The sequence below is a fragment of the Silurus meridionalis genome, chromosome 7, assembly GCF_014805685.1.
Source record: "Silurus meridionalis isolate SWU-2019-XX chromosome 7, ASM1480568v1, whole genome shotgun sequence".
NCBI classification, from domain to species: domain Eukaryota; kingdom Metazoa; phylum Chordata; class Actinopteri; order Siluriformes; family Siluridae; genus Silurus; species Silurus meridionalis.
Window position 1 is genome coordinate 6,223,155 of NC_060890.1, and position 21,051 is coordinate 6,244,205.

Genomic DNA, 21,051 nt, shown 5'->3' on the forward strand with positions numbered 1-21,051 from the left:
GAGCTCAAGTGTCTCATAAATTGTCAGTGAAATAGTGATAGCTTACATTCAGCTTATCTGATTTACCAGCTGGCTTGCAACTGTTTAAACACATTTTGGTATTTGCTAGTTAAAATGTAATACTGTAGATAAAATATATTTACCAAAGTGATTTTAAAATTTATTTGAATGGATGTAATCTTCAGACTCAAATACAGAACAGTGGCTTCAGTATTCCTGTGTAATGTGATTAAGTGTGCAGGGTAGAAATTCAACAGAAATTGCATTAAATCTGGTTGTTTTTATTCAAAATGATCCTGCAAGAACTACATTTAAGTTCCCTTATATAGGCTTAGCTGCAATTTTTGAATTCACAGTTTATTCCCATTAATTCTTGTTAATTCCGATATATTCCCATATATTCCATTAATTTCCATATTTTTTTATATGTTTATAGTTTTGTGTGTGTGTGTGTGTGTGTGTGTGTGTGTGTGTGTGTGTGTGTGTGTGTGTGTGTGTGTGTGTGTGTGTGTGTATATATATATATATATATATATATATATATATACAGTACAGACCAAATGTTTGGACACACCTTCTCATTCAAAGAGTTTTCTTTATATGAAAATTGTAGATTCACACTGAAGGCATCAAAACTATGAATTAACACGTGGAATTATATATGGAATTATATACATAACAAAAAGTGTGAAACAACTGAAAATGTCATATTCTAGGTTCTTCAAAGTAGCCACCTTTTGCTTTGATTACTGCTTTGCACACTCTTGGCATTCTCTTGATGAGCTTCAAGAGGTAGTCACCTGAAATGGTCTTCCAACAGTCTTGAAGGAGTTCCCAGAGATGCTTGGCACTTGTTGGCCCTTTGCCTTCACTCTGCGGTCCAGCTCACCCCTAAACCATCTCGATTGGGTTCAGGTCCGGTGACTGTGGAGGCCAGGTCATCTGGCGCAGCACCCCATCACTCTCCTTCTTGGTCAAATAGCCCTTACACAGCCTGGAGGTGTGTTTGGGGTCGTGTCCTGTTGAAAAATAAATGATGGTCCAACTAAGCATAAACGGATGGAATAGCATGCCGCTGCAAGATGCTGTGGTAGCCATGCTGGTTCAGTATGCCTTCAATTTTGAATAAATCCCCAACAGTGTCACCAGCAAAGCACCCCCACACCATCACACCTCCTCCTCCATGCTTCACGGTGGGAACCAGGCATGTAGAGTCTATCCGTTCACCTTTTCTGCGTCGCACAAAGACACGGTGGTTGGAACCAAAGATCTCAAATTTGGACTCATCAGACCAAAGCACAGATTTCCACTGGTCTAATGTCCATTCCTTGTGTTCTTTAGCCCAAACAAGTCTCTTCTGCTTGTTGCCTTTCTTTAGCAGTGGTTTCCTAGCAGATATTCTACCATGAAGGCCTGATTCACACAGTCTCCTCTTAACAGTTGTTGTAGAGATGTGTCTGCTGCTTGAACTCTGTGTGCCATTGACCTGGTCTCCAATCTGAGCTGCTGTTAACCTGCGATATCTGAGGCTAGTGACGCGGATGAACTTATCCTCCGCAGCAGAGGTGACTCTTGGTCTTCCTTTACTGGGGCGGTCCGCATGTAAGCCAGTTTCTTTGTAGCGCTTGATGGTTTTTGTGACTGCACTTGGGGACACTTTCAAAGTTTTCCCAATTTTTCGGACTGACTGACTTTCATTTCTTAACGTAATGATGGCCACTCGTTTTTCTGTACTTAGCTGCTTTTTTCTTGCCATAATACAAATTCTAACAGTCTATTCAGTAGGACTATCAGCTGTGTATCCACCTGACTTCACAACACAACTGATGGTCCCAACCCCATTTATAAGGCAAGAAATCACACTTATTAAACCTGACAGGGCACACCTGTGAAGTGAAAACCATTTTAGGTGACTACCTCTTGAAGCTCATCAAGAGAATGCCAAGAGTGTGCAAAGCAGTAATCAAAGCAAAAGGTGGCTACTTTGAAGAACCTAGAATATGACATTCAGTTGTTTCAGTTCAGTTGTTTCACACTTTTTTGTTATGTATATAATTTCATATATAATTCCACGTGTTAATTCATAGTTTTGATGCCTTCAGTGTGAATCTACAATTTTCATAGTCATGAAAATAAAGAAAACTCTTTGAATGAGAAGGTGTGTCCAAACTTTTGGTCTGTACTGTGTGTGTGTGTGTGTGTGTGTGTGTGTGTGTGTGTGTGTGTGTGTGTGTGTGTGTGTGTGTGTGTGTGTGTGTGTGTATATATGTGTGTGTGTGTATATATATATATATATATATATGTATATATATATATATATATATATATATATATATATATATATATATATATATACACACACACACACACACACACACAAGGATTTTCTAAAACACTTTTAACGTTTTGTATTTTGGTTGCTTTTTATAAATTAAATAATGTCTTAAATAATACACAGATTAATACATTATATATAAATATGCTTTTATACATTTCTTTTTTCCTCAAATACCTTTCAAGTCATTTGTTCTGGGATTCTGTGGAACACACCAGTCTTATATACATATTTAATGTATTTCTTTCTTTTCTTTTTTTGCTTTTGGTTTGTTTTGTTTTGTTTAGACCCAGGAGGGAGTGCACACCCTCTCTGCCATGACAGCAGGAATACGCCGCAACTGGATCCAGGCTGTAATGAAAAATGTCCGACCCTCCACAGCGCCTGATGTTGCGAGGTCAGGATCTGTTACACACATTGATGGAAATGTAGTCGCATTTCTTTCAGAGTTGTTCTGTGGTTTGTTTTTATTTATTTATTTATTTTTGCATGCCACTGTTTGTTTTTGCCCTCTAGTGGGTCCTGACATTCGTACACAAAAACACTGTGGGATGTTTCTTTTAGAAAAGCTAAAAATACAATTTATTTCTCTTACAAATACTGTGATACTCATTGATAACTACATTAGAAAATCCAGTTGAATTGGGGTGAATAAACACTTTTTCCATGATGAATAATGGGCTTCCTGAATCGGCATGCAGTGACTGTCTGAGAGATTGTAACAGGAAGTGTACTACAGATTTTAGGTCAAGTGATACAGCAGAACTTGGCATAACAAAAACAGAACTAGGAAATATTTCATTGCATATAATGGTACTCTGTATGTAGAGAGGATTTACAGGGTATCATTGTACGCAGTTCAGGCATAACATTATGACATCATAACATTTTGACAGGTGAATGATACTGTTTATCGCTTTATCGTGGCACCTGTTAGCAGGTCGGATACAATAAACATTTTGTCCTCAAAGTTCACGTTAGAAGCGGCATGGGGAGTGAAGTCTGGTCGGTGTATACTTGCGTGTATTTGTGTCTGAATTGTTTTATTCATATAAACATAATGAGATTCAATTCCGTAGCTGAAATTCTGTGTATTCCAGTCTGACAGATGAACACGGCTCCTTCAGCGCTTTGGAGAGCCTCACGCGACCCGACGTCACTCAGGACTCGGCATCGTCCGAGGCCTCGTCTGCGGAGCGCGAGCCGAGGAAGAGCCGGGCACGTGAGCGCCGACGCGAAGGACGCTCCAAAACCTTCGACTGGGCCGAGTTCAGACCGATCGCCCAGGCCTTGGCTCAGCAGCGAGCCCACGAAGCCGACGCTTTCCAGGCGCAGCTGAGCGACGCCGAGCGCAGCAAGAGGAGGGAGGAGAGGCGGAGGAGGTACGAGTGCGTGACGGGAAGCTTGACCTTCGAGCCTTCTCCCGACGCTAGCGGGATCGACTCTGAGAGCGTGCACGCAATTGCAGGAAGCGACTGTCCGCCCTCGCCTGAGCATCAACAGAAGGTGGAGGAGGAGATCGAGCAGCGCTGGCAGCAGGTGGAGAAAACCCCGATCAGAGAGGAAAGGAGAATACCGTTGTCTACGGCACTGAGGAGCAGAGAGACGTCTGAGCTCGAAAAACTACTGGAGAGCTACAAAAAGGGGGTGTGTCTTCACGTTTTACAAGTCGAAAATATTACAGCGCAATATAACTAAATTAAACCTCAAATTTTATTTTTTTTATTTATAATTATACATAATGTGTTTTGAAAGTGTATAGTGGCATTTAATATCTGGATTCATATTTGATCAATTTGAATAATTTGAATAATATGTGCTTTCTGAACATCTTATTCCACATTTAGTTCCCAATTGTCATTGGGGTCGAGGTCAGAGCTCTATAGCATTCCACTTTGTACCACGCCCTCCAACTCATAAACCGTATCTTCATGGAGCTGGCTTTGTGCACAGGAACATTGTCATGCTGGAACTGGAGGAGTTGTGGTATTGTATGAGGAAGTCTGGTGTGTCCGAGAAGTATGTGATGGTGGTGCAGGACATGTATGAGGACAGTGTGACAACAATAAAGTGTGCAGTAGGAACGACAGACTGGTTCAAGGTGAAGGTTGGGCTGCATCAAGGATCGGCTCTGAGCCCTTTCCTATTTGCATTGTGATGGACAGGTTGAAGGACGAGGTCAGACAGGAGTCTCCATGGACTATGATGTTTGCGGATGATATTGTTATTTGTGGTGAGTAGGGAGCAGGTTGAGAGGAGCCTGGAGAGGTGGAGGTACATGCTGGAGAGAAGAGGAATGAAAGTCAGTAGGAGTAAGACAAAGTACATGTGTGTAAATGAGAGGGGGCAGTGGAGTGGTGCGGTTACAGGGAAAAGAGTTGGAGAAGGTGGAGGAGTTTAGATACCTGGGGTCAACAGTGCAAAGTAATGAAGAGTGTGTTAGAGAAGTAAAGAAAAGTGTGCAGGCAGGGTGGAGAAGAGTGGCAGGAGTGATTTGTGATAGAAGAGTATCTGTAAGAGTGAAAGGGAAAGTTTATAGGACTGTGGTGAGACCTGCGATGTTGTATGGTATGGAAGTGGAGCTGGAGGTAGCAAAGCTGAAGATGCTGTAATACCTTACAAAGTATTACCTTGCAAACCATTTATGATTCATGAAAAGCCTGGTTGCATTGCTGTGTGTGGATTGCTAGTGACTAGGTGCGCACGTGGTCAGAATAGCAGACGTGGTAATGCACGTGGTCAAACTATCACCAGTTGCACAGCTCCCCATGTACACAGGACGATGTCTTTTGGCACACTGACTCATGAAGGTCGATGCTCCCTGTGACTGTGCGTGCAGCCTTGTTGGCAAGTTACAAAACTAGGCTGAAACATTTTGATAACAACTTTGTACACACGTCTAATCATAAAGCACTACTGATAGACGATGCTAAATTTTCCCCTCTGCTGCCGCAGGTAGAAGATCTGAAAACACAGTTAGAGACGTGCCACCAACAGCTGGTGGATTCTAACCAGCACAAGCAGGAGCTGGAGAACCAACTCAAGGCTGCTCTGGATCGAGAGCATCAGATCCGCGCCGGGTACATCTCACCGGTAAGGCAAAATTTTTTCACTATGTGTGCTTTTTTTTTTTTTGTTTTGTTTTTTTTTGTGTAAAAAAAAAAAAAAAAATCATGATTTTATGCAGGCAAAGGTTGCCTTTATTTCCATTAAACAGACTTTGCATGTCTTGGTTTGGAAACCAGAAAACAACCCCTAAAACAAACTCCTTTTTTTCTTTTCTTTTCTTTATTCTTTTTTTTTCCTTTTAATTAGCAACTCCAAAACTGCGAAAAAAAGTGCATGTTCAGAGCATTTTGCATGTAAATGAACGAGGTCCTCCTCCTCCCATTTTTTGCTTCTGTCTTTTTCTTCTCCTGTCGTTTTTAAAGATGCGAGCGTTTTTTTTTTTCCCTGTTCAGTTTAATATTGCATGCGACCTCCATTACATCTCCTTCAAAAGCTTCTTTCATGTATTATTTAGATTGTGTTGTCACCCAGGATGTTGGGGGATTTCTTTATTAAAGCTTGGTACAATCTAAAAATCTACCGTTTATCTTTTAATTTAGATTTCAACTCCGCTCTAGTTAGTTCTTATGTCAAATCCTAGATGAATCTACATATGCTTATTCATGTATTGACGGCAGTTCAATGCATTAAAAAAAAAAGCTTACAATACAGGTCAGAATCTTCACATAGATACTCGGATATTATATAAGTCGTGTACATCAGAATGGAGAAGAAATGTGAGCTCAGGGATTTTAATAGTGCACTGGTTTTTGGTGCCAGATGGCGAGTTTTTTCTATTTATTTCTTTTTTTTATCAATTCAATTTTTCTGAGTTTATACAGAATAGTCTGAAGGAGGTGGGTGGGCGGGGAAGATTTAATCCTGTGCATAGTGTAGTCTCATATTTCCGATTCCCCTATGTGGTCTTGTGGTAGCCAATCCAAAACAATATTTCATATCTTGTGCATTCTGAGATGCTTTTCTGCTTACCGCTGCTGTAAAGAGTGATTATTATCTTCCTGACGAAGCTAGCGTAGTCCAGTCATGTCTGTCATCATCCAGGTGCTTCTGTCTAGTCTTTGTGTAGGGATCTGGACTTTCTCAGATATCCAAACCAGCATTTTTGGCACCAACAAACCGAATACCATTGGGCACATTTTATTTTTTTCTCCGTTCTGATTTTACATGTCAAAATTAAGTAATGTTTTTGGACTGTATCTGTATGATTTTCTGCATTTTGCTGCTTCTGGATGATTGAATGTTTGGTGTTTCTATAAAAGTAGGCATTAAGCGCATCTCTGTTGCTGCAGTGATTGTTAAAAAAAACAATCACTGGGGGGGGGGTTTAAATTTGCCAATGGTTTCTAGGTCAAAAAAACATTACGTTGAATGTCTGTCTGTGTTTGTGAGTTTCTGAAGCTCGATCGCTGCTTTCCATGTAAATGAGAGAAATGGTGTTTTGTAGTTGAAGTAGCAACACTAAATTAATTCGGCTTTATTAAATTAAATTAATTCGGTGGTCATTAGATTGTGATCTCATCCTGTTTAACATTTAGTCCTTAGTAAAGTCAGGTTCTGATGTAGATGAGGGGAGGAGGGTGCAATCAGCGTTTCAGTTCATTCCAAAGGTGTTTCAATAGGGTTGAGGTCAAAGCCCTATAGCAAACCAACTCAAGAGCTTCCACTCTTATCTGTGTAAAGCATCTTCCTCGAGCTTACGTGTGCACAGGGGCATCGTTATTGATCCTGCACAATTTGTGGCAAAGGTTTGGGGAAGAACTGCATGTGGCTGGGGTGTCCCAATACTTTTGTCCATTTAATGTATCTTCTGGTTGATTATGTAGTGAACGGGAGAAACCGAAACAGCGTTTGGCGTGGCGCTTGATTTTTTTTGAGGCGACTGAATACTACTTGGTTCAGTTCGTAGCTGCTGAATTAATTAGGGACCGTATGTGATGCGGTTCTTTTGTATGGAAATCATTTTCAATTCTATGCACAAGAAAAGTATTCAGGCAAAACTTGTCAGAAAAGAATTGTGTATAAAATGAAATACTTCAGGTTGTTTTTTTCACCAAGATTTCAGTAAAACATGCTTCTAGTAACCCTATGCAGTCTGTTTCAAATTAAAACACTAGCACTTATTTTGCAGTACTTACTCCATGAATTAGCCCTAACCATTTAATGTGCATGCCCTATCATGACTTACTAACCATAGCCATTAAACCTCTGTTTCCAGCACGCTAATTTGCATCATTAAATGAATGAAGCTAGACATGTCCGTTCTGAATTTAACCCTAATAACCCGGCAAGGGTTTTGTTATAGAATGTAAATGTACTTCAGATCTTCAGAGACAATTGTTGATGTGATCACACAAATGAAAAGAAAAAAAAATGATCCGTAATCACCTCTGCTACATTTTTTTAACCAACTGTCTGGTCCCCTTTTCCAAGCTGGAGTCACCTTTGAGTCTTGAGACAAAGCCCCAGACGAAGAAGCCAGAACTGGTTAGTTCTCAAGCTCAGAGCTTAACAAAGAAGTACCAGGAAACCAAAGAGCTTCTCCAGCTGCAAGAACTGAAAAAGCGCAACATGCAGGCACAGCTCGGCCTTTCACTTTCGCACTTGTGCACCCAGGACCCTTCCCTTCCTGACACCAAAACATCCTCCACCTCAGAGCTCCTTCCTTCTAGTCTTGTTACAAAATCTGTCACTTTCGTGCTTGTGGATAACGACGGCAAGATCGGCGAGCTTAAGGATTTGATGGATTTTGATAAACCCTTGTCGGTTAAGGAGTTGATCAAACTGCTGCATTGTTACACTGAGGCGGTGCAGCCTGATTTTCCTCAAGACACAACCGAAACCGATCGGACAGGCAACCTAACGAAATGTCAGAAACTTTTGCAGAGTCTGAAAAACCATCAGGAAATGGAGAACGAGACAATGAGGAAGAGTTTAGCCAAGGCCGGGGACAGCATTCGGGATTACGAGGCGCGGCTGATCACAATGGAGGACATGTTAGGAAGGGTCCAGAAACCTCCCTATTTATCTCCTTGTCAGCAGGAAGACTCGGCTCAAACGTCTCAGCGGGTCGAGCTCCTAACGAGTGAAAACGAAGCCCTGAACCAACGTTATCAGGAAATAGTCAACCAGCTGCGAGAGGCGGACCGAGAAATAGACAGACTAAAAGCGGAGCTTCAAAGGCATCAAAGTGGAGTCGCTCAGGAAGAAGGTTTTACGAGTTTGTACGAGCAGGAACTCCTCGACAAGTCTCGGAAGCTTGAAGAGGCACTCGTCAAGTTGGAGGTGCTGGGGAACAGTTTGAAAGATACCGAGAAGAAGCTGCAGCTCAAAGAGGCGACTCTGAAAGGTCTCGGATTTCAGGTGGTCGAAAACGAAAAAGCGACGGAGCATTCGAGTCGGACAAAGAGCGACTCCAAAACCATATCGACGTCATCGAGTGTAAACTTTCCGAGAAGGAAAAGGCGCTTCAGTTTGTCGAACAAGACTGCAAAGAACTTCGAGCCCAGAACATAGCGCTCCAGATGAAATCGCAGGAAGCCGAAGAGTCTTTTAACCGAGCGCATTTAGAGGAGGAAAACGTTCAAAAGTTGAAAGAAAGAGATGTGGAAGAGATACAGACAGATAACGAATGCAGAGCAGACAGTAAGTTGCAGAGTGATGATGTGATCGAGGACGTGTTGGAAGGTTTTAAGAGGAGGTCTAACGCTCTTGATCAGGTATTAGCCATGTTGATGAAGTCCAGTGATGAATGGAGCGTTTGCTTCGAGGAAGGTAATGGGGGAAGGAATTTGACAGAAAGCACGATGGCATCGTTCGAGCGCGAGATCTTGGGTAGAGTTTTACGTGGCATTGAGAATAGTCAAGTAGGTACAGATTGCGAACAAGCATTCGTGGCCAAAAATGTAGTAGAACGAATGCTTTTGGAAAACGAAATGCTATTTTCCATTAGCAGAAATGTCCAAAGCGGAGCTGAGCATGTAGAGATGCAGACTGATAAAGATGTAGGTGATAAGAAGTTTAATGGTGTGGTTATGAAACAGCTTGTTGAAACTGTACAGAGTAAAATAACCATGTTGAATGAGATTGCTTTAACTGTTGAAGAACCTTTAGACGAACAGTTCAAGTCTTTGGCTTTGACTCTGTCAAACTGTGAACCTCAAACCCAGTGGTCTCGGTGTCTTCAAGACGCCATCTTAGATGTGACTCATACATATCTTCTAATACACCAAAGGTTCCAAACGGAGAACAAAACCAGATTCGACAATGAAGCCGCCTGTGCTTGTTGTTACAAGTTACAAGAGCAAAACCTGGAGCTTCAATTAAGGCTTGACCAAATGTCGACCCAAACATCAAGCCCGCCGAACCCTGACGACTCCAAGCCAGCGACGAGCATCTTCATAGAGGGCGAGCCCATTGATTCTCTGGACAAGGCCATTCAGTTGCAAGACATGGTGGCCAAACATAAGAAGGAGCTCCGAGACTTGAGGGAGGCCTATGAGTTGGAAGCATCTAAACTCAAGGAGGAAGTGTCCAAGAGCGAGGAAACGCTACGCCTGAGATCCGAGGAGAACATAAGAGAGATCGACTCTTTGACCATCTGCATGGAGAACCTAAAGAAGAAGCACGAGATGGAGCGCACCCTGTTGGCGGAACGTTTTAACCAGGAATTATCCGAGCTGAACGAATTGCTCGGGTCTCTTGGTGCAGACCATCCAGATGACACACAGCTAAGCGCAGCGTCCCTCAAACAGCGCATCCGGGAGTTAGTGGCGCAGGAGACGAAGCGGCGAGATCGAGAGGAGGATGCGACGTCGCTCCGTCTGAAATACGAGAAAGACCTGGAAAACCTGAAGGTCGTGATGTTCCTTGTATTTACTGTTTTATTTATTTTTTTCCCCCCATCCGTAATGGCTTGTGTACCCTTGTGGCAACTTCCGACTTGCCTCCCCTCACCCCCCCCCCCCCCCCACTCCATCCTCTGTACTTACTGATTCTTACCATCCTTTTCTGCTTTACCTGTATAATCTCCAGCCTTGCATGGTTGTTAACCGTAGGCATGCTTGTAGCTTTTGTTGTTGGCTGTGTTTAGAGGAACCCATTTTAATAGCACATAGAATGTTTGACTTAATGGAATAATAATAATAACAGTTACTCTCTCAAAAAAAAGAAACAGGCTTTACATGATGATGATTCATAGTCACTCATTTCAGTCTGATCATTAAAAAAAAGGGTTTCGGTTAAAAAATTAATAAAATCGTATTAATCGTATTCGACCAGCAGTGAAGGACAAAAATAATGTAACCTGTTGGTTTGTTTAGATAAATGTTAGAAATGGAATGCAGCGTAACTTGCATCATGTCCGCGTCAGGCCGCAGGTCACATGACATTTTAATTACATGCGCTAGAGGTCAAATTTTTTCGTGTATTTTCCAAATAATCTCCACAACAGCTTGTCTTTAATGGCTGACGTTGTGTAGTAGCCACATCACAATATTTCTGTAGGTTAAAATTGAACTTTCCTTGTTAAGTTAAACGCCTGGCTCGTGTGCGGTTTGTCGGCCTGATCGCTTAAAAGCATTTTGAGCCACTATTTCGGAAACCGAGAACGTTTTTGATGTACTGATCATTAGGGGTGTAACGTACACGTAATTCACGATTCGGTACGTATCTCCGGTTTTTAAGCCACGGCTCGGTCGAACTTCTGTTCAATTTCGGTTCAAATGAACAGTAAACATTTTTTAAACAATTCAAAACTATTTTAAATCAAATGCCTGCTTGGTTTCAAAAGAAAAATTATATAATATATAAATGAATACAATAAATTGAATGAATGCAATACACTTTTATTATATTGATTAAATTGAGTTAATCAGTTAATTGGGCACAAATAAATGTATTAAATTAATGGAAAAATTTGATTTAATAGTTTACATTTGGTAGACCCCATTTGGGTAATACGTGTGTGTGTGTGTGTGTGTGTGTGTGTGTGTGTGTGTGTGTGTGTGTGTGTGTGTGTGTGTGTGTGTGTGTGTGTGTATCTATATCGTTCTACACACACACACACACACACACACACACGCATGCGTATGTATGTTTTTTTTTACAAGGTGTGTTCTATTAACTGTTCTACTTATTTTAGCACAAATTTAACAAACATCTACATTTACCATTATCTGTGTAAAGCTGCTTTGAGACAATGTTCATTGTTAAAAGCGCTATACAAATAAAAATGAATTGAATTGAATTTAAGAAACACAAGATATTTATTAATTCCTTCGATTGATTTATTCCTAACTGAATGAATTCACTTTTATTTATTCACTCCCTTTGATATGCAGAATTGTCAGGAATTTCACCTTTTAAGTAAAATTCTTGAAGCTGTACATAAAACGCAAAATAATCCATATTACTACGGTTACAAACGTTGATGGGAAGTCAGCGATTTCACGCATGCACTTTACAAATCGGGTTTCCGGTACGGATCGAGTAGCCACAGTGACTAAACAAACTTGTGGTCTGCCACTTAAAAGCTTTGTGAGGGAATTTCGATTTTTAGTTCCGCACGTAAACAAAGATTGGATTTGGTGCACATGTGCACAGGAACTGAAAGTTCTGTACCGTAACGGTTTGGTACGAAGACGTGTATCATTACACCCCTACTGTGGGACAATTAGCACCTCAACGAGCCTAATTGTTGGAGAGCATTTCTCATGCTATTAGCTACAATTATGCCTTTAAGTGTAAAGCATTTATCTTTTTATGTTATTCTACGTATTGAATATTCAGGCAAATCGAAATGCAAGATCTCAAAACCTCGTGTTTGCATGTCGCTCTTGACCCCGTTGTCAGTTTCCCGACAAAAGAGGTAATTCGGATTTTTTTAATAATTTTTTTCGCCAAAGGGAACAGGTGAATAAACAAGTGCAGGGGCATGGCTGTGATGTGGGGACAGGAAGCCGCTCTGTTCACACTGGGAGTTAGCTGCCTTTAAAGCAGAGGTTCATGAGACAGGGCTTTGGTCCCAGGCCTCGCAAACAAACGGCCTGCATGCTCATCCGTTCGGAGCCTGCGGAGATATAGACAGCTCCGATGACTGATTTTTGAAGATTAGTGCCATTCAGTAGGCGTCGGAAGTCGAGTTTGGCCCGACCTGCTTTCGGAACAGGGCTTTCAAAACCCTCCTCGTGTGGAAACTTGCACCATAATTGTAACAAAGGCGTAACTCTGAAGGCGTGCTTATGAAAACACATCTTCCTATAGATATCCTCTCATTGTTTGCACATGCCTCATTGTTCGTTCGTTCCCCAGATGCTGCTGGTGTCACTGTTTACGCTTTTGAAGTCGTCTCCTGCTTCCTGTTAAAAGATGAAAAGCTCTCAGGAAACCGTTTCTCAGTTACGTTTATTGAGCCAAAATTAGTCGTTACCATTCGGTACCATTGGCGTTAGGACGTGATTTGGACAGAAAGGCAGTGTGGAATAATCAATCTAATTTAGTATGTACGTAACTTGTACAAAGTCTCTGTCCGGCTTTTATGTGCTTTCTGTGTTTAGTGAGGAGTATATGTTTCTGTGGAAACCCTTTCTCTACTTGCTGTGTGTGCTTGTGAAAGGCATTCCGGTTACAAAACCACGCAAAATACAATGCGCTAAACGGTGCCCCCTATTACATTTTTCTCTGTCCACCGTACAGGATACATGCGAGAGAGGCTTCGCTGCCATGGAGGAGTCGCACCAGAAGGTAATCGACAAACTGCAGAGGAAACACCAGCGGGAACTGGAGAACCTGCAGGAGGAGAAGGAGCGACTGTTGGCTGAGGAGACAGCAGCCACCATCGCCGGTGAGTGGTGATAACAGAGCGTTGACGACTATGAAATCGCCGTGGCTTTGGGACTTTGCCTAGACCTGTCTGTTTATCTTTTGATCCGAAAGCTATCGAAGCTATGAAGAACGCACATCGAACCGAGCTGGAGAAAGAATTGGATAAAGCACGGAAAGCCAACAACAATTCGGAAAACGCAGACATCGAGGAAATCCGCAGACAACACGAGTAAGTAGTTTACGGAACGGCCATGGCGTCGCGTATCGTCTTCTGTGTGGGTCGATTGTCAGCCCGATCCAGTTTTGCAAACAAAACAGTGATTATCTCCTGTAATGAGACGGTATTAGCACTCATGTACTATCTTCCTTTTGTGTACCAAAGGAATTGATGGAAGCGTTTAAGAAGCTGCCAAATGTAGAATAAAGCTGTGGGGTTAAGAGGGTTGGTGAACTCGATAACACCAGAATACCGCAGCCTTTTCATTCACGTGCATTTTTATTCATCAGCACGGCCAAGATCCTTTTATTGGCGCACTGCATGTGTTTTCAGTTGAATACAGGCTGAAAGAGCCGAATGGAAAAAAAAGCAGTGATGATTGACACCAGGGCTTTGTGCGTGCCTGTTTGTGTTTGGTAGGGAAGAACTGCTGTCATTTCAGAGGGAAATCGAAGTGCTCTCAGAGCAATACTCGCAGAAATGTCTGGAGAACGCTCACCTGGCACAGGCCCTGGAGGCCGAGAGACAGGCCCTGCGTCAGTGCCAGCGCGAGAACCAGGAGCTTAATGCACACAACCAGGTAACCACACACACACACACACACACACACACACACACACACACACACAGAGGTTCAATGCAAGATGTTACGAGCAGAGAAACACACTCACGGTCTTTCTTTATTTTTAAGGTGATTTGTATTGTGAAACTGGGTTTTGTGTGCTTGTTTTATTTATTTATTGTAAAGGAGCTGAATAATCGTCTGGCTGCTGAAATAACCAAGATGAGATCGATGACCAGTGAAGAAGCCGAATCCGGAACGGTCATTCAGGGAAAGGAGCTGTACGAGCTAGAGGTGTGTGTGCATTCCCTCGTCCTTCATTAAAACCCTACTGGATTGTTCTGGATTGTTAGATGCACCATGTTTGAGCTCCTAACTCTCTGAGGTATATGCTTTTGGGGTATCTGGGTCTCAAATCTTCTTTTATAATAACTTATATTATATATTATAACTTATATAACTAATATTGAAGTCCAGTAATCAAGACAACAATAAATCTAAAAAGGAATGAAGTAAAATAATAAATATTTCTTAAATATATGTATAAAAAAACAAAAAAAACCTACAATACAATTCTCAGCGCATGATGAACCTCTTGACCCAGCTATTTGCCCCTCAGCCCTATCCGTCTCATACAGTACACGTAAACCTGTAGTACAGAAAAAAAGAATACTCTGTAAAATATAACTCCAGTAAAAGTGTCCCTTTAAACTTTCAATTAAGTAAAAGTTCAAAAGAATTTGACTTGAAATGCACTTAAGTATTCAAAGTACTATGATTTATTATGACTGTAATGTTCCTATAATCATTTATGTCACATGACTCTTTGCTTAATCAATTCAGTTAATGTAAAAAGACTCTAATGTTGCTCTCAGCACATTAATCTATTAATAGAATGACATTATGGAGAGTCAAACAATGAATTGGTATCGATTAAAATGATCATGAGCCCAAAACCTTTCAACTACTTCAAAAGAATCGTGCAATTGAGGTCTCGGGTGTTGTGGCGAGTTCGAGTCAGGAGTTTCTTCCATCATTTGTTCCTTTCTAAATGTGCTGCTGGAACCGATGCTGAACGGTATGTTAGTGATAAGTAGATGCCACCAAGCACCAATCAAAACAAATGCATTCAATTTTATCCACTCATAAATTAAAAGGAACGACGGATTTTGCAAAATGTAGCAAAAATGACTGAAATGTAGTGAAGTTCAAGTAAAAGTCGCCCCAAATGGAATCACTTTAAGTACAGCTACGCACAAAAGCTACTTAAGTGCAGTAAAGAATCACATTTACTTTGGACTAGAAGATCTTGAGTGGCCTGCGCAATAGCTCACACCTTTGGCCAAACAAACTCACCTGAAGCTGTAAAGTACTAATAATACTCTGGGTGTTTTATTATTATTTTTACATATCAAAAATCAGATTCAAAGTAATATGAGCTCACTTGTAGGTCATGCTGCGGGTAAAGGAATCAGAAGTTCAGTATCTGAAGCAGGAGATCAACTCATTAAAAGACGAGCTACAAGCCGCCCAAAGGGTACGTACTCAATTATCAGCTAATGAATACAGATGATCGCACAGCACGGCACTGAGAACTAATTTGATTTGGTCGCCCCCAGGATAAAAAGTACTCAACAGATAAGTACAAGGACATCTATACGGAGCTGAGCATCGTGAAGGCCAAGGCCGAGCGAGATCTGGGGCGACTACGGGAGCAGCTACAGCTAGCCCATGAGGCACTGGGAGAGCCCACGCCAGAGGAGGTGCAGCGGGGAGGATACGGTAGGAATCCCGGATAAGTCTCTCTAAAGGACCCATACAAAGCCCTGTAGAACGATTGCTTCGCAGAAACTCCTTCTCAAGTGCGATTGGTAAAGAACGAACGCTTTCACACTAACGTTCTCGTATCGTTTCAGATATCATGAAATCCAAGAGCAACCCCGATATATTGAAGATGGCCGCCGCCGCTGCGAAGCGCTCCGAGCGTACCATGAGATCAAAGGTACAGAGCTAGGGCTCAATTCCATTGGGTCTTCATTCGTTTAGTCTTCCACCAATGTGGATCAGTGCGGATGCATTTCGGATCAGTGCCGAGCAGCACGGGTCACATCCTGCAGTGCTTTGTGGAATGTACACTGTGTGGCCAAAAGTTTGTGGACACTTGACCATTACACTCATATGTAGGTGTTTGGAGCATTTGGTTGTGTATATATAATGTTTTCGTATGCTGTATACCGAGATCACCCAGTCATCACTGTATACTCACCCCCACACCACATCATTCGCATCAATCCAAGGGGTGGTTGAGCATCACCAATCCATCGATATACACTAATTTGCCAGAGGTTTGCTTCCTTTCGAGCATCGCATTCCACATTCAGTCCTAATTTGCTCTTATGATTCCCTCCACTCTTCCTCTGAAGATGTTCCACTAGATTTTGGACTGTGCTTGTGGACAATTGTGTTCATCAGCCACAAGGGAGTTCGTAAAGGCAGGTACTGATGTAGGGGAGTTGAGGAGGTCTGGGGTGCAGTCAGCGTTCCAGTCCATTCCAAAGGGTGTTGAGTAGGGTTGAGATCATCAGAGCTCTATATCAGGATCACTCAAGATCTTGCTCTCCAAAAAAAATCATGTAAACCATATCTTCATGGAGCTCGCTTTGTGCACAGGGTTATTGTCATGCTGGAACTATACCACATCCGAAGTCATCCTGTACATTTGTGTGGTAACAGTTTGGAAAACAACCACATAAGGCAAAAAGGTCATGTGTCCCAATACTTTTCTCCATATAGTGTATATCCACAATTTTAGGAGGTGGGAGGAAAGTGTTGTAAATAAACCATGTAAGTGATCTGGTGTATTTCTTTGTTGCTCCCTACAGGAGAAAGCCTGGTAAGTAATGGTGAGAAGTGTGCTTTTGAACTTTTCCCTCCTCTAACACAGTGGTGTGGCCAGTCTCTGTGTGTGTGTGTGTGTGTGTGTGTGTGTCTGTCTGTCTGTGTGTCTGGGTGGTTCCCCCCCCACTCTATTTTCTGAATTGTGACTGAGGAATAGTTAACACCTATTCACTGCTAATGTGAGGTTAAGATGTGCAGATGATGACCTGAACCCCCCATAACATGTTCCCCTCCTTACCACAGAGGAACTGAAAATCTATGAATTAGTATAATGCAGAGTTTAATTGCAAGCATACGACAGCATAAAAACCAGACCGTGTTCAGCTGTGGTGAGTTCGTGCTCAATGCATCCTCACCTTTCTGTTCATGGTTGACAGAAGTCAAACCTGGCATGTAATTCTGCTGTCGCAGGCCATCCATCTTAGTCTCAACACAGTTGCATAAAGTCTTTCAGATTTACTTTAGTCATTGTGCCGTTTCTGTCCACAGAGCTAGACGTTTTCTCGTTATTGCGTCATTCTGGCCAATCGGTAGAAATTGGTCAGAATGATGCAATAACGAGCAAAACCGTCCAGTGCAGGCAGAGGGACCGAGCTGGGAAGGATGTGCAGGAAGTTAGAGAAATAAAGGATGGAGATGGAAATGTGTTGAGTAGTGAGGAGAGTGTGTTGAGAAGATGGAGGAGTATTTTGAGCAGCTGATGAATAAGGAAAATGAGAGAGAGAGAAGGTTGAATGGTGTGGAAATGGTGAAGCAGGAAGTAGATAGGATTAGTAAGGAGGAAGTGAGAGCAGCGATGAAGAGGATGAAGAGTGGAAAATCGGTTGGACCAGATGACATACCGGTAGAAGCATGGAGATGTTTAGGAGAGATGGCAGTGGAGTTTTTAACCAGATTGTTTAACAAGATTCTGGAAGGTGAGAAGATGCCTGAGGAATGGAGAAGGAGTGTGCTGGTACTGATCTTTAAGTATAAGGGAGATGTGCAGACCTGCAGTAACTACAGGGGAATTAAGTTGATCAGTCGCACCATGAAAGAGTAGTGGAAGCCAGGCGAGAGAAGAGGTGACCAGCTGTGAGCAACAGTATGGTTTATTGCTGAGGAAGAGCACCACAGAGGCCTTATTTGCTTTGTTGATGAAGAGGAAGAAAAAGCATCATTCTGAGCAATCTCTAGAGCTGTGATTCTAAAAAATACACCTATAAATCCTCAAATCATTGACATTTTCCCACATTCTGATGGATGATGCAAACTTTAGCTGAAGCTGCTGGTCCGTATCTGCATGGGTTTAATGCATTGCACTTCTGTAACACGATTGGCTCTTTAGATAACTGCATGAACAAATAGGGGTGCAGGGATTCCTCATGCAATGCTCGCTGGTGTATTTTCTTTTATTATTATTGTGAAATAAATGGTATACTGTCATTTAATACCATGCTGGTGTGTTCAAGTGGAGTTAAATAAAAACCCAGTGTAATGCCTGATCATTTGCATGAAATACGTGCACAGAATTTATCAGAAGATTTGCTTCAAGAGAAAGCGGTTGGTGAATACGTAAAGGAATAAAACAGTTTAGTTACACTGCATGTTGTGGAACATTTTCCTGTCATAATGTGACTTCATGTGCATTTCTGAACTTTTAGAAAGCACTTGTACTGGAGACTCCGTCCACAAATGTCTTATACAAGAAAATATACCCCGTTAATGATTGCCTTTGGGGGAAAAAAAACACTTTTTTATTATTATTATTGGTTACAGTGTAATTCATCTTTGATTAACATGGAGTGGCTTCATTACAGCTCCCCAGACACGGGCTGTTACTATAGAAACTATTAATTCATACCGATTTTTCTCATCACATACATACAGTTACAGCATGCAGCGAAATGCTTTTTACGACCGCGTTGTTGCATATAATAGAAAAATATGGTTAAAGTTTGAAGAATGAAAGGAATACAATAGTAAGTAGTCTTTATTTAACCAGAATTAAAACTCCTTGATATAAAATCATGTGGCCTGGTGAAGAAGGAAGAACACGACATGACAAAATAATGAAAGAAAGAGAGAAAGAGAGAGAGAGATGGAAATACAAATCAGTTGAAAGAATTGAATCTATTTGCAGGTACCATAAAGGAAGTAGAGAACGTTTTATTTTATCATTCTAGATCATAAAGTAGAATAGAAATAAAACATTTCATTCCCCATTTTCTCCTATGAGAACCTCCACTCTTCTGAGAAGATGGTCCACTATATTTTGTGGAGATTTGTGCTCATTTAGCCACAGGGGTATTAGTTAAAGGCAGGTACCGATGTAGGGCGAGGAGGTGAGCAGTCGGCGTTCACATTCATCTCAAAGGAGTTCAGTAGTTAAGATTTGCTTGGGGTAACACGGAATCCCAATCCCAGCGCAGCCCCTCTACTCTACTAGGCCACTCGAGATCTTCCATCATATCCAACCAATGTAGACTATATCTTCATGGAGTTCGCTGGGACAGGTTCAGGTCTCCTAGTTCGAGCAGAGGGAAAATTTCAATTCATGCTACCGCCCAGACGTCATCCAGACGTCCTGGACGTCGTTTGTTTACCTTCAACCTTGCGGTAAGAGTTTTGGGGAAGAACCACATACATGGAAAAAGTCAGGGGTCCCAATACTTCTTCCCCCACATAGTATGTGTGAGGACGCATCTTTCACACAAGCATGTCACCACGATTCCAGCATGCCACTGCAATCACTTTCAACATTAAGCTGTCGGTATTCGTTTGTGGAAATGACGGTCCGTTGTCCCGCCTCTGTTCTTTCCCCAGAGTCTGAAGGAAGGCTTGACAGCCGAGCAAAGACTCCACTTGTTTGACAACAAGGACACGAAGGAGTTTTGAAACGTGACGTCTCAGCCCGGCTTCGATGCATGTTTATAGAGGTCCACCATATTTTATTCCAGTAATTAATCACTTAGAAACACACTGGTCACGGCACACAGCATATTCTAAACGTGGTATGAAGTTTTATGTCTCTACTCATCTTTGTGCACTTCAGTTACTGTGATGTTTTTTTTCTTTTTTTCTTTTTTTAAATCATCGTCTTAATGTAAATAGTTGTTTTTAATGAAGCATCTATTATTCCTACACTAAACACGACCGTGTCAGCTACTGTTTTAACTCTAGTGTGTGTGAATAGCCAGCAGACGGATACGTATCTAAACGAGTTCCACTTAATAAAGAGTAGAAACGATCGTTCCTGCAGACGTGCTTGTTATGCTAGACGCGCTTCTGCACATTTCCCTCCAGCTTCCTGTTGATTCTTACTCAATCGCACGGCTGAAGAAAAAAAAAAAAAAAAAAAACACAAAAAAAGGAGAGAAAGACTCTACTTGATACCCGGAAGTGTTGGTTCCTACATGGATGAGGATTACTGAATGTCGACCAGTTTAAAGGCAAAGTGTTTGTATCTGGAGGGCTTTTGGTTTTGGTTTTCTTAGTGTAAAATATAAAGATTTCTATAGGGGGTTCTTTATGTAATCATGGTCAATCCACTGATTGGGAGTTTTTTTTTTTTTTTTCGTTTTTTTGTTTTTTCCCTTCTGTCTTTGCCCTTCCATCATATGTCTGTAGTGATGTCCAGTCACAGTCTCTTGTATTTATTTAAATGTCATGTTTGTTTGTTTTTTTTTTTTTTGCCTCAAAAGTCCATTCCTGTATACGTTGCTATTGTAAATATACCACAAATGTACACCGACTGACAACAGGTTTATTAGCAATAAATATTTTTGCACCCTGTACGTTGCTTATTATTGTTGATTACACGACATTGAAGCGACCTCGGTTCCATTTCCCGAAACCGTTAGCGGCAAAGCGAAGGATTTCGCTCGGTCAGGCAGGACACACACGCCTCTCGGGTCCCATCGCGGCTGACGAGTTAAGAGAGAAAGTGCAATCGAGTCTCCATCGGTGTGATCGAGTTGCACAAGAAGTGCCAGCTCAGTGGTCAAGACTTCCCGGAAGGTCATGAGTTCACATCTCAGCACCTCCAAATATCGGCGTAAGTCGCTCTGGATAAAGGCAAGTGCTATAAATGTAAGTGCCAGCAACCGTTAGCTGATCATCACTGTTCGTCTTATGTAATTTCTTCACTGCGTTTACAAGTAACGGAAA

The 21,051-nt window shown here is 41.8% G+C and overlaps 1 protein-coding gene across 1 annotated transcript in view; it reads left to right on the forward strand.

Annotated features, from left to right (window-relative positions):
- Positions 1 to 20,676, forward strand: part of LOC124388378 (myosin phosphatase Rho interacting protein) — a 45,771-nt gene extending 25,095 nt beyond the window's left edge. Inside the window, 12 exon segments of the mRNA XM_046852936.1 lie at positions 2,623 to 2,732; positions 3,436 to 3,982; positions 5,291 to 5,428; positions 13,097 to 13,244; positions 13,337 to 13,454; positions 13,863 to 14,022; positions 14,191 to 14,298; positions 15,455 to 15,541; positions 15,624 to 15,786; positions 15,921 to 16,006; positions 16,887 to 16,897; positions 19,708 to 20,676. Of these exon segments, the coding sequence (XP_046708892.1) occupies positions 2,623 to 2,732; positions 3,436 to 3,982; positions 5,291 to 5,428; positions 13,097 to 13,244; positions 13,337 to 13,454; positions 13,863 to 14,022; positions 14,191 to 14,298; positions 15,455 to 15,541; positions 15,624 to 15,786; positions 15,921 to 16,006; positions 16,887 to 16,897; position 19,708 (1,677 nt within the window). The 3' untranslated portion in view covers positions 19,709 to 20,676.
- Positions 20,677 to 21,051: the final 375 nt, after the last annotated feature.